The sequence below is a fragment of the Sturnira hondurensis genome, unplaced genomic scaffold (assembly GCF_014824575.4).
Source record: "Sturnira hondurensis isolate 20B ecotype Veracruz unplaced genomic scaffold, ASM1482457v3 Scaffold0020601, whole genome shotgun sequence".
Taxonomy (NCBI): Eukaryota; Metazoa; Chordata; class Mammalia; order Chiroptera; family Phyllostomidae; genus Sturnira; species Sturnira hondurensis.
Genome location: NW_028093232.1, coordinates 2746694 through 2759382, shown reverse-complemented (window position 1 = coordinate 2759382; position 12689 = coordinate 2746694). Strand labels below are relative to the sequence as shown.

Below are 12689 nucleotides of genomic sequence, written 5' to 3'. Positions count from 1 at the left end.
GGCACAGAGTAGGGGCTCAATTGAATGAATGAATGAATGAGTAATATTGTTGTGTGAAGCAATGGTTCTCAAAATCACTGCTTATTCAAATCATGAGGAAAGGTTTTGTTGTGTTAGCATGAGTGGGTATATGCCCACTACTTTTTAAGATCCACTGAACTAGAACCTCTAAGAAGAGGCTCCACACTCATATATTTATATTGTATTTCCCAGCTACTTCTGATGACCAGGTTTGGGAACCTCCTGGAAGGGTCAATGAGTCCCACCTGCAAAGGATGAGGCCAGAGAAAGTCAGTCTAAAAGCAAGATCGATTCCTGTTTTAGAACAGGAACTTATAGCCCTGAGAAATCAAGGGAGCTCACTGATTGCTAGGGTGGCACGAGGTGAACAGTTAACGAAATTCAGCAAGTGCAACGACTGCTCTGGGACATCCCAGGAGGAGACGGTTGAGGAGGAGGCAGGTTAGTAGGTCAGAGGAGGAAGGGAGGACAATTCCTTCCAGAGATGTTTACATAAAGTCTCATTTAAACCTCACTGCATGTTATTTTTAAAAAGATTTTATTTATTTATTTTTAGAAAGGGGAAGGGAGGGAGAAAGGGAGAGAAATATGATGTGTGAGAGAAACGCCGATTGGTTGCCTGAAGCATCCCCCCAACTAGGGACCTGGCCAGAAACCCAGGCATGTGCCCTGACCAGGAATTGAATCTGCAACACTTTGATCTGCAGGCTGGCACTCAGTTCACTGAGGCACACCAGCCAGGGCCCCACCACATGTTATTTTATCATTGATTTACAAGTGAGGAAACTGAGGCCCATGTGGGTTAATTTGCTAGTTAGTCCCAGAGCTGGAACTTGAACTCATATCTCTCACCCTTCCATACTAGGTACCTTCCAGAGCACCATGGCTCCCTAGCTTGTACAGGAATAGTTGTATTTTCCAGTGAGCCTAATAAATCTAGGTATTCAGTAGGCATCTAATAAATGGTTGTCTGGACGACAGAGGGGGGAAAAAGAAAGAAAAAAGAAACCCTAAAACTCTCTACTACAGTGAGGAGAGGAGGCAGCAGTAGATCTCCTTACTTTCAGGTTACAGCCTCTGACCCTGTGGCTACAGAAAAGAAGCGGAAGAAAGGTGGAAAAAACTACAATTCCCAGAAAACCATAATTGGGTCGCCTCACGCATGCGTAGGCTTCTACTCTGAAATCCTGTGCCTTCTCCCGCTAGCTCTTGTTGCGCGTGCGCTCTCGGTTCCGACCCCTTGATTTCTCAGGCTAGAGTTGGTGGCTCTACCTCCGGCGACTTCGGTTTAGGATGCTGCCCTTGTCTTTGCTCTGGGCAACTCGGGTAAGAATGGGGCTCCGGAGCCTGGGTGACCAGTAGAAAGAAAGCTGCCCTCCTACCGCAGTACCCATTCACAAACTACGGGGTTCTCCTGGCTTTTCCGCGCACATGGTCTGGGCCCCCTGGAAGCGGACTCGTAACTGGGGGAATCCCCGAGACCTGTGGGTGTGCACCCGAGACCCTCAGGTGTGCGCTATATAATTGGGGCTACTCCCCATTCCGGTAATTACAAGCCCCAGGGCCATGTGACCGTTCCTTTCACATGGTATTGGGGAAGAGGACTGCATCGGATGCCCTGTAGATCCTGTGCTGGCGGACAGCGGGGTTCTCAGCCTGGAAAAGACAAGCCGAGTCTTTCCTCTAAGCTCTGAACCCTGCAGATGATGCAACGGAGCCCCGCTGCTTGCATCAGGGGTCCTGCGGCTCTGTGGGCTGGAAGGAGGTGGAAAAGGAGCAGGGCAGAGGCCTGGCTGTGGTTTTTGGCTTCCCTGCCATCAGAACCCCCACCCCTCTTGCCCTGGGACTACTAAAGATCTACCCTGCTACCTCCATTGATCTGAAAGCCACCTCTAACTAAGCCTATTGTCTTAGTCCCTTGTAATTTGCCCTCTTCCCTGCCACCCCCCACTGGGATATCAGTTTATGGAGGCCCTACCTAGGGAAGACTCTTTTGTTCCTGTGGGTGGCAAGGTTCTGGAACCGCTGGCTTCTAGAAGACAAACTTTAAACTTCACCCTGTAGCTTTGCAGAGTGTTTCATGGGTTGAGGTGGAGAAAGATTCTGAGGTAAGCTGAATGGACCAGCTCAGAATCAACCCCTGGACATTGATCTCAACCTTGGCTCTAGAACTGGCTTTTGGAGATGGGGGTGGTGAAAACTGGAACAGGCAGGCTGGAAAGCTGGCTGTTGGGTTTGAAGCCAGGGGGTCCACTAAACATCACTGATGATTGTCGGGAGACTGTTTATCTGATGCTTTTATTTGACCCTGGCTTTTCTTCCCCTAGCCTCTGCAGAGATGTGGTCAGCTGGTCAGGATGGCCATACGGTGCCAGCACAGTGAGGCAGCCCAGACCCAGAGTGGAGAAGCAACCAGGGGCTGGACAGGCCAGGAGAGTCTGTCAGACAGTGACCCTGAGATGTGGGAACTGCTGCAGAGGGAGAAGGACAGGCAGTGTCGCGGCCTGGAACTCATTGCCTCAGAGGTGGGGCCTGGGCAGAGGGGCCGGAGGCTGGGGCCACCCTGGGTGCAGGAAGTGACAGGTCATCTTACTGCTATTTCTACAGATCTCCCTTTCAGACTCAGGGTCTTCCTGCTGGGCCTTATCTCCCTCTCTTCTTACTGTCCTCTGAAGCAAAGGCAGAGCCATTCTGGGTTATGGGATGGGGGCATTAGCAAGCTTCCAGAGCCTTCCAGGGCCCCTACAGTCAAGTCTGGTCCCTCCTCCCTCCCAAGAGAAAAGAGGAGTCTGGAAGCACAGGTATGAGTGGAAGGCGGCCTTGCTGGGGACGCCTATCCTGGCAGCCGGGATTCTGAGGATGCCACCTCTGGCCGTGCCCCAAGCCTGGCAAGGAACTCTGAGTGAACAGAGCTTTCTGTAGAGCTCAGCTCCTTGCAGCCCGGGACTCTGGCAGGGTGGGCTCTGGGGATCCAGGGAAAGGGGCTCAGTACCTTCTGACATTGCCCCCACCCCTCACCCCAGAACTTCTGCAGCCGAGCTGCGCTGGAGGCCCTGGGGTCCTGTCTGAACAACAAGTACTCGGAGGGTTATCCTGGCAAGAGGTGAGGGTGAGGCACCAGAGGGCTGGAGGGCAGCCTCAGGGATGCTGCTCCCGCTGGGGGGCACCTGCCTGCACTCTCCCACTGCGTTTAGAGGAGTAGCCTTCCTGGTCCTTTGCCATTGGTCAAGGGACACGGTGGAAACCCTTCTCTGTGCCCTGATACGCCCCCTCCTGTGCAGATATTATGGGGGAGCAGAGGTAGTGGATGAAATCGAGCTGCTGTGTCAGCGCCGGGCCTTGGAGGCCTTTGACCTGGATCCTGCACAGTGGGGAGTCAATGTCCAGCCTTATTCGGGGTCTCCGGCTAATCTGGCTGCCTACACAGCCCTTCTGCAGCCTCACGACCGAATCATGGGGCTGGACCTGCCCGATGGGGGCCAGTGAGTATGGATGGGGTGGCTGATGGGCTCAGTGGGTAGCATGGGAATAAGAGAGGAGTTATTTATTGAACACCTAATATGTGCAATGCAGATGGAACAGGCCTCCCCCGTCCTTCAAGTTATGGTGCAGGAAGAAGATGAGACCCCAGTAACAGCGCTCAGCACAGAGTGGACAGAGCAATGAGGGTGGTACATGCTAGGAGCAGTTTTCCAGAGAAAGAGGCCCTTGAAGCAGACCAGGAAAGGAGTGGTTAAGTCTGGGTGTTACTCTACTCAGAAACCTTACTTCCTCTCCTCCCCTCCCAGTCTTACCCATGGCTATATGTCTGATGTCAAGCGGATCTCGGCCACATCCATCTTCTTTGAGTCTATGCCTTACAAACTGAACGTGAGTGCTCTAGTGTGTGGGGAGCAAGGTGCTCAGGGCCTGGGAATCCTCTCCTGGGAAAAGGGAGGGGCAGAGCCCTGGACAGCCTTTAGGGTCAAGGAGGAGAGCCCTGTTTCCTTCTAAGGGCTTTAGTTTTTTGTCTCTCTGTCTAGTCCCAAACTGGCCTCATTGACTATGACCAGCTGGCAGTCACTGCTCGGCTTTTCCGACCAAGGCTCATCATAGCTGGCACCAGCGCCTATGCCCGCCTCATTGATTACGCCCGCATGAGAGAGGTCAGTGGAGGCTGGAGTACCTGCCACTCCCCGAGGGGTGGTGGGGACACTGGGGGGAAGAGGGACCGCTTCAGGTGGGTCTGTCTGGGCCCCACCCAGACTGAGGCCTGTTTCTGTACCTGCCCAGGTGTGTGATGAGGTCAAGGCATACCTGCTGGCAGACATGGCCCACATAAGTGGCCTGGTGGCTGGCAAGGTGATCCCCTCACCTTTCAAGCATGCGGATGTTGTCACCACTACCACTCACAAGACCCTTCGAGGGGCCAGGTCAGGCTCCCCTGAGACCAGGCCTTGCCTTTCCCTGTCTTCATGCCCTGTTTCCAGGGCACCACTGGGCTGGATCTGAGGAGAACTCATTCTGCCTAAAGAGTTCTACCCAGTCTGTGGATTCTCCTTCTCTTGCCTTTGGTGGCAGTTCCCCAACAGGGGGCTCTGGGGGTCGGAGGGACGGTCTGCTTCCCTGGACCACTGGCATCAGGCACACCCAGCACAACTGAGGTGGACTCTGAGAGCCCTCAGGGGCCCAGGCCGGCCAGCTTCCTTTGCTCTTCCCATTCCTTACCCTTTCTCTTCAGCTTAGATTCTGACCATCCTCCTCCCATGCAGGTCAGGACTCATCTTTTACCGGAAGGGGGTACGGTCTGTGGACCCCAAGACTGGCCGGGAGATCCCTTATACCTTTGAGGACAGAATCAACTTCGCTGTGTTCCCGTCCCTGCAGGGGGGCCCCCACAACCATGCCATTGCTGCAGTGGCCGTGGCCCTGAAGCAGGTGGGGAAGTCTCCTCTTGTGGGGAGGCACCTGGTTGCTCAGGCCCTATACCTTGCTGACTGGAGTTGGAGCCTGTGGGAAGGGGAGGGGAGAGGTCATGGCTGGGGTCACAACAATGCCAGAGGTGGAAGAGTAGGAGGGCAGGACTTGGGGTCTCAGGTGCCACTGTCTCATCTCCAGGCCAACACCCCCATGTTCCGGGAGTATTCCCTGCAGGTTCTGAAGAATGCTCGGGCCATGGCTGATGCCCTGCTGGATCGAGGCTACTCGCTGGTGTCTGGTGAGCCTCGGGGTTGGGTGAGAGTCTCTGTAGCCTCAGGCAGAGGCCCAGGGCTCACCATCCGTGTACTGTCCCCCCCCTTAGGTGGTACTGACAACCACCTAGTGCTGGTGGACCTACGGCCCAAGGGCCTGGATGGGGCTCGGGCTGAGCGGGTGCTGGAGCTTGTGTCCATCACAGCCAACAAGAACACCTGTCCTGGGGATCGCAGTGCCATCACCCCAGGGGGCCTTCGGCTTGGTGAGACCCCCCACGTTCCAGGAGTAAAGGTGGCTGCCAGGTGGGCTTGGACCATGCTGATCCTCTTCTGCCTCTCTCTCAGGTGCCCCAGCCTTGACCTCTCGACAGTTTCGTGAGGATGACTTTCGGAGAGTTGTGGACTTCATAGATGAAGGGGTCAAAATCGGTTTGGAGGTGAAGGGCAAGACTGGTGAGCAGGCTGGACGCCCCCTGTACCAGCCCAGCGGGTTGTGCTCCCTGCCCGCCCTTCCCCCAGTGGTCTGACCGCCTTTCCTTACCCCTCTCTAGCCAAACTGCAGGATTTCAAATCCTTCCTGCTCAGTGACCCAGAGACAAGACGGCGGCTGGCTGATCTCAGACAACGGGTGGAACAGTTCGCCAGGGCCTTCCCCATGCCTGGCTTTGATGAACACTGAAGACACCAAGGCAATGAGGCACACAGACTGAAATTAGTCTCTTCCTCTGCCCGGACCAGTGGAGGGGGGCACCTATCTTCCAATTTTTTGCTGGAGGAAGGAAGGCCTCTTACTTAGGGGAAGAGCCAGGCATAGTTCCTTCCCCAGAATTTGTAGCCAAAATTTCTTTTTGTAAGAAGACTTAGAAGAAGGAGGCTGGGGGGCTTTCTGTCCCCAGTATTCCCATTATCTCAGTGTTACGTCCCCCTGCCCTTTCTCGAGAATGGGGGAGTTACCCCGCAAGCCAGAGGAAGGTTAGGTAGGCACCTTTTTTTCTGTTTTTAATCTAATAAAATGCTAACCTGACCCAAGCTTCTGTTACTGTGGGAGGGCCCCCTGGGCCGGGCGGTGATTCGTCCCCCTCCATGTGTTCCTGTCTTCCCTCCCACCACCACCACAAGGGCCCCGGAGGCTGCAGCCTCCTCCGTCTCTGATCAGAGCCGACACCAGACGTGATTAGCAGGCGCAGCAAATTCAATTTGTTAAATGAAATTGTATTTTGCCCACGGCTGCTTCTGTTTGATCCCAGGGGACAGAGGGGAGCAAGGAGGGGAGGGATGGCAGGGGGAGGCCCAGGTGTGAGGATAGAGGGGGCGCTGGTTGGCTGCACAAGCACAGGGGAGGAGCGCACTGCTCCTCTCTGGGCATAGGGGTACCTCATCCAGAGCAGGCTGGGCGACAGGCAACGAGCCCAGTCGAGCTAGAGTCGAGCTAGAGCGGCGCTTCCCTGGGATGGAGCCCAGAATCTGGGCTAACGTGGGGCCAGCCACGTAGCTTGGCACTCAGAGGCCCCTGCTTGCTCTTGGCTCACCTCTGCCACGCTCAGCACGTAGCCTGTGCCACACCCTACAAGGCATCCGTAGCCCAGCGGAGGGGCCAGCTTGAGCATTTTGGGTCCACCCAGCTGCTGCCCCACCTCTCAATCCACCCCAGCTGCGTGGGACTCAAGCTGAGGGTCAGAGGTGCTTCCGCTGCAGGGAGCAAGGGAAGAGGGTGGGGGTGGAGCTGCACCCCCTCCTCGTGGGAACCGGGCCTTTGTACTCAGGGGATGGATAGGGTGGCCAGAGTGGTGCCCCGGGGGTGGGGGTGGGGGTGGGGGTGGAGGCATCGGGCAGTGGAAGAAATAAGAAGGCTGGCTGAAGTATGTACATCGATGTGTCCCAGCCAGGCTCAGAAATCTGGCCGGTCCTTCTTCAGCTTCTTATAGTCCGTGGAAACTGCAAGGAACTATGGAAGTGGGAGGGGGTTGCAATGAGTACCCCAGGCCTCTCTGGGTGCTGAGGGGCCATCCCGGGGACCAAGAGTTGAGAGGGGAGGTGCAACCCTAGAACCAGCCACGGGTACCTTGTATTGGTCGTTCGGGCTCAGGCGGTTCCAGGGCTCCGGGTTGTTCTTTCTATCCCAGCTGTGAAGAGGGAGGGTTTGGGTTTCCTCTCTGGGAACTAGGGCTCTAGAGCCTATTGTAATGGCCAGAGTCTCTGCCTCTACCCCAGCACCCTCACCACCGCCCCCCCCCCTCCGTCCTACCCTGGGGGTGGGGGGGGGGGCGTCCATTTCCCTGAGACTGACAGGGAACGGGCGTGTTAGCAGTTGCTGACAAAACAAGAAGGCTGTCAACCATTTTCAGATGAGGACAGATGAAGGACTGACAGCCCGGCCCAGGGACTCTCACCTGCCCCTTGCCACCCTCGATCCAGCCGGCAGAGTACAGTAGTGGGAATCAGGCAAAGATCCCCAGGGGCTGGGGTTTCCGTGTTGGGCCTTGAATTCTGACAACGAAGGGCTGCTCCAGACAGGAGCCCCCCACCCCTCACTCCGCTGCCTCTGGCCTGGCAGTAGAGTCTCCTGGTCACCTCTCCGCCCCCCCCGCAGCGAAGGTGCCCCCAGACGCTCAGCTGGCTACACCCCCAGCACTCCAGGGTGGATATTGAGGTAGCCAAAGGCCGCCGGCCGCCGGCAGAGTGGCGTCGCCTTGGCAACCGGGCGGGGGAGTCGGGCTTGGTTGGCAGCCCGAAGTGGGCAGAGTCGGCAGCCACAGAGGCAAGTGGAGTCCGGTGGGCCGAAGGGGAAAGGGCTCTCGAAGGTTAGGAGGATGTTCCAACCCGATGATGGGGGGCGGCGCAGGGCAGGTGCGTTGCAGGGGGATCCCGGCCTAGCACCCATTCCCACCGTTCCTGAGAGGCCCACTCGTTCCTGACCCTTCTCGCCCCGTCCAGGACCCACGTGAGCACCCCGAGCCCAGCCTTTACCAGACGTCCGGGCTGCGCAGAGCCAGCCGCAGCAAGTAGAGAGCAGCGCTGCCCATGCCCAGGCCAATGAAGCCAATCATCGGGATGAGCTGCGGGGAAAGACCGAGGGCACTTTCAGAGTCAGCCCCCTCCCCGTAGTTTCCAGTTGCCGGTTACAAGATTTCCGGCCCAACTGCCCTAACCAGCCCCCCCCGCCCGGGGACTGGCAACCCCTCCCTTCTGGGAGAGGGGACCTGGCACCTCGTCCACCACATCTCCTGCCTTCGTCCCCCCTAACCCCACGGCGGGCCCGTCCGAGGGGGGCTTCAAGGGGCACGGGTGCATATTGCAGGGAGAGTGGAGGGCGCCCTGGAGAAGGTGAGCAGCTCTGGGGAAACTAGGCAGCGGGAGGGGACGAAGAGTCGGGCTGCTTGGTCAGCGAAAAAGTTAAGGGCTAGAATCAGTGGCTTTGGGGGCCCAACTCACAGCGGGATGTCTCTTGATCTGCCGATAGAAGCGGGTCCCGAGACTGGTTCCCGCCATATCGCCTCCGCAGCGCTGAGTCCTCTCCCGCGAGCTCCACTCGGCTCCCTCGCTGCTCCTGGGGTCCCGCCCCCGGCTGGGGAGGGGTCAGCCCGGCCCGGCCCGCTGCACCGACTCACCCCGGCCCCACCCGTTTCTTTCCTCCCAAAGCTCCAGGCTCGGAGCGGGAAGGATTGTTGGGGACCCAAGGGATTCCTGTTCCTCCACTCTTCCCTACAAATGCCCGAATCCTGGCCCATGGGACACCATCACACTTGAGGCTTTAGGTTGGTCGGAGGGAGAGGCCTCCCAGGCTTTTGACCCAGATTGATTGACAGAGGATTCAACAGCTGGGTGGTGGTGGTCGGTGGCTGGGGCGGGGCGGGGGGGAACTCGCCATGAGACCGGCTGGCGGACAGACCTCCGGAAAGTGCAGATGTGGACGTTCACACGCGGCGCCAGGAGGCGGGGGGGGGGGGGGGGGGGGGGGGGCCGGGCCCGGGGGGGGTGCGCCCNGGGGAGCCAGGGCGTCTGAGCTGCCTCCCTGACGGCCCTGGAGCAGGGATGTTCAAACGAGGTGTTTGTGGCACGCTGGTGTGCCACATTTTTTTGTTTTTCTTTTCTTGTGTTTTTTTTTTTTTTGGTACTTCTGCTGCAAGAATCTTTAAAACATGCAATACCTGACTGGTTAGGGGGTTTGAGCTCTTTTCGCTTAGATTGTCAAGTGAAAACAATGACAACAGCCAACACAGCAATAGCCGTCTAGTGTGAATGAATCAAAATGGTACCTATTTTTTGGCAATAGGTAAAAATCTGTCAGATCAGCAAAAAATATATATTATTTGGTGCGCCGCAGAATTTTCGTAATTAGTTATGTGTGCCCTGAGATGTAAAGGTTGAAAAATAGCCATTCTAGACCATCCAGGAGCTAGCAGGTCCTGGTCTCCCTGGTCCTGTCCCCACCACAGTGCGGCGGAAGGAGGAGGGGGACAGGCAGCCCAACAGAACCGAAGCTGCCCCGGCCCCTGTCCTCCTGGGTGGTTTCGCCAAGTCGTGTTGTGGGTGACCTGGAGCAGCCGTTGGAGGCCAAGGGGACCCAGGGGTATCTTAAACCTGGCTTGGTACAGAGTAAATCTTGAGAAATTTGCTTGCCCTGCCTATCTTGGATAGGAATGAAGATGGAGCCACCCAAGAAGACCACTCTGCCTCTGGCTGTGATGGAAAGGGGGAGAATGGGGTGAGGAAAACAGTTGAGGTGGATGAGATGTTGAAGGAGGAAAGAACAAGACACACAGAAACAGGTGGGGAGCCAATGACTGATTGCCACCCTTTCTTCAGTGAAGTCAGTATGCAAGGCTGCCAGGGTGAGAAGGCTCACTGACTCGTCTTTGGGGACCTGGGTTCCGGGGACCAGGAGCCCCCCCCCCAACTACTTCTTCCTCTCCCATGCTCACCTCCCCACTATGTCTGCCGCCCCCTGGGCAGCCGGATTTTTCTGCTCCCCATTTCTCCCCTCCAGATCCTGCAGCTCCCCATTCCTCCCCTCCATAGCCCTGTGGCGGCTTGGGCAGGAGTGAACTGTGCACCCACCTCTGGGACACTCGGGGTACAGGGAGTGAAGGGGCCCTGCCTGGGGGGTTCCTTCCTTTCCCTGGCGCTGATATGAGCTTGGTCCCCTGCTCTGACAATTGCGGCTGTCATTAGGCTGCGGAATCCCAGGTTCTCCGCCTCCCTCCAGAGGATAATGAGATAAAGTGTCAGAGACAGGGCGAAAACAAAGAGACAGAGACTTGCTACAGGCGGGTGTGTGGGGCGGGGGAGAAGGACATAAGGGCTGTCAGAGCCCAGATCCCCGCAGAGCCGGGCCCTCCCTGAACACTAGCACTTCAGGGGCCATGGAGTGGCGTGTCCTATTACCGGTACACCCCAGAGCTCCTGACTCTGAAACTAAAAATCAATCCTGGAACTTGAGTTCGAGGGGCCACACAGTCGGGCCGCACATCTGGCTCTATATGGCACAGCTGGTGCACAAGGACCCTGACAGGGACGTCTGGCACCTGCGCCTCGGCCAGTTTGCTTCTCCGGCCCTCGCCTGCTGTCCTGTGTCCTTTCTTGTGAGTTCCGATCTAGCACGTCCCGGAGCCTCAGCCCCACTCCTTTCCTAGAGCCGCTGCCTCCGATCCTCCAGCCTCTGGCCTCAGCTCCACTCTCCGATGATTGCTTCTGCTCTGGCCTTTCTGGGGCTCCTTGACCTTTCACCTGCTCCTGGTGTCAGTCTCTGGTCCCTTCTTTGTGACCCTATTTCTAAGCCCCCTCCCATCCCCGGATCAAGGTCTCTAGGGCCGAGCTGGGACACAACTTTTGGGTTCCAGATCCCATCTCTCCCCTCACTTTCCCACCAGAAGGACTCAGGCCGAGCTGACCCAGCGGGTGAGGGACTGCAGAAGACATTAACTGTGAATTAGGCATGGCCAGGGTGGGCAGGCGTCCCACTGGAACCGGACTTTGAACGCTACACCGCGCAGGATACCACTCCGCGTGCAGTCGGCGCCTCTGGTTAAAGAAGCTGGAGTCGGCGCTGCGAGCTGACTGCAGGGGCCGTGGGCGCGGACGCCCCCTGAAGGCAGAGCGGCTCTTAAGCTCTCAGGGGGGATGCCTCGGTCGCCCCCTGTCGGGCTGCGTCGGCTCTGCGCCCCGCGGCTTTTCAGCAGGTAAGTCAGCGCCTAGAGTGTGGGTCCTCTCCGGATCCGCGTTCCCGCCGCTCCCGCGGCCAAGGCAGTGGGGCCCGCAGTGGGTCCCGCAGTGGGCCGGAGAGAAGATGCGGAACCTCGCCAGCCCCAGGCACCCGGGGTTCAGACTGAGTCCTCTGGTGAGGCTGGGCAGCCGCAGATGCCCAGGGCTCCATCTCCGCCCAGAGACTGCCCTCTGCCCTGCCTGTCCTAGTCTCTAGCTCTGTCCTGTCTTTTTCTTCCTCAGGCCCTGTCTGCCTCTGTCTATCGCTGTGTCTCTGTGTCTGTCTGTGTCTCTCTGTTCCTTATCACTCTGGCTGTGTCTGTCTCTCTCCCTCTGCAGCTCTCTACCTGGCTTTGTCCATCTCCATCTGTTTCTCTGTGTCTCTCCGTTGACTCTCCTTCACTCTACTACTCTGTCACTGCCTTTATCTGTCTCTTCCGCCTCCCATTCACCAGCTCTAGTCCTATTCTCCGCCTTGCTGCTCCTGGGGGGCTGTAGCAGTCCAACGGAACAGCCTGGGGACACCTCGGGGCATTGCCTGGTGTCCCCTTCCTGGTCACCTCCACATGCCCGTCACCTCGGCACGGCCTCCATCTTTCCTCTGCAGCTGTGGGGACCGGGTGGAGGATACTCAGGAGGGAAGACACAGTGCCCAGTATCTATCTGCTCGGGAGCCCTGGGGCCCCTGACCCTCTCTGCCGCTATTAAGGGCGCCGGGTCCCAAGGCTCTGAGATGATCATGATTGCATCAGCCAAACAGTCGAGGAGCCGGCAGCCGCTCAGAGAGCGAACGAGCGAGCAAGACAAAGACGCCCGTGCCATCTGTTTATGCAAAACGCTCTCCACCGGGAACCCTGGCGTCCCGATGCTTGGCCCGGCTCGGGGCACAGGGTCGTGAACCCGCTCCTGCCTGGCGCCCCCTCTGCTTCGCGGCTTACCCCCTCGCCGCACCCAGAGGGGCTGCGGGGCGAGCGGAACGAAAGGGGGGGCGGGGGTGTTGATGTGATTGGAGCGGACGCGGCTGTTTCTTCAATAATGGATGGAGATGATGCGGACGGCGGAGCCAAGCCCGCCCGGAGAGGAGAGAGGAATAGAAATCGGGAGAGGAAGTGGCGGGGGCGGGAAGCGCAGCCAGGCGCCGTGCACGCACACATACACACACCAGCGCGCGTGCGTCACACTGTCATTCGACTACACGCCGCTGTGCAGTTCACACCCAGGCACACGCCCACACACTGTCACAGAGACACACACCTGCAGGTGGAGATGCCAGAGCAACACACTCACCAGAGG

At 57.9% G+C, this 12689-nt stretch overlaps 2 protein-coding genes across 2 annotated transcripts; one reads left to right on the top strand and one right to left on the bottom strand.

The window, feature by feature from the left end:
• Positions 1–1225: 1225 nt before the first annotated feature.
• On the top strand, positions 1226–6219 carry SHMT2 (serine hydroxymethyltransferase 2). The gene is made up of 12 exons (XM_037030153.1): positions 1226–1347; positions 2349–2546; positions 3045–3124; positions 3303–3503; positions 3810–3891; positions 4044–4166; positions 4294–4433; positions 4773–4938; positions 5119–5218; positions 5303–5458; positions 5541–5648; positions 5747–6219. The coding sequence occupies exons 1-12, from the start codon at positions 1315–1317 to the stop codon at positions 5872–5874; spliced, it is 1515 nt and encodes a 504-aa protein (XP_036886048.1). The 5' UTR covers positions 1226–1314; the 3' UTR covers positions 5875–6219.
• A 167-nt stretch (positions 6220–6386) lies between these two features.
• COXFA4L2 (cytochrome c oxidase hypoxia associated subunit FA4L2) lies at positions 6387–8758 on the bottom strand. Its single transcript, XM_037030154.1, has 4 exons — positions 8628–8758; positions 8163–8251; positions 7258–7318; positions 6387–7140 (listed from the first exon to the last, which is right to left on the bottom strand). The coding sequence occupies exons 1-4, from the start codon at positions 8682–8684 to the stop codon at positions 7084–7086; spliced, it is 264 nt and encodes an 87-aa protein (XP_036886049.1). The 5' UTR covers positions 8685–8758; the 3' UTR covers positions 6387–7083.
• Between the last annotated feature and the right edge of the window lie 3931 nt (positions 8759–12689).

What these genes read in the sequence shown, in the direction of transcription:
- SHMT2 (XM_037030153.1), top strand. Translation starts at nt 1,315, where the DNA reads ATGCTGCCCTTGTCTTTGCTCTGGGCAACTCGG. An exon ending in CTATGCCTTACAAACTGAAC is followed by an intron (nt 3,892 to 4,043) that starts GTGAGTGCTCTA and finishes CTCTCTGTCTAG; the next exon opens with TCCCAAACTGGCCTCATTGA. An exon ending in AGGCTACTCGCTGGTGTCTG is followed by an intron (nt 5,219 to 5,302) that starts GTGAGCCTCGGG and finishes CCCCCCCCTTAG; the next exon opens with GTGGTACTGACAACCACCTA.
- COXFA4L2 (XM_037030154.1), bottom strand. Translation starts at nt 8,684, where the DNA reads ATGGCGGGAACCAGTCTCGGGACCCGCTTCTATCGGCAGATCAAGAGA. An exon ending in AGATCAAGAGACATCCCGCT is followed by an intron (nt 8,252 to 8,627) that starts GTGAGTTGGGCC and finishes CTTTCCCCGCAG; the next exon opens with CTCATCCCGATGATTGGCTT. An exon ending in GCCCGAACGACCAATACAAG is followed by an intron (nt 7,141 to 7,257) that starts GTACCCGTGGCT and finishes CCACTTCCATAG; the next exon opens with TTCCTTGCAGTTTCCACGGA.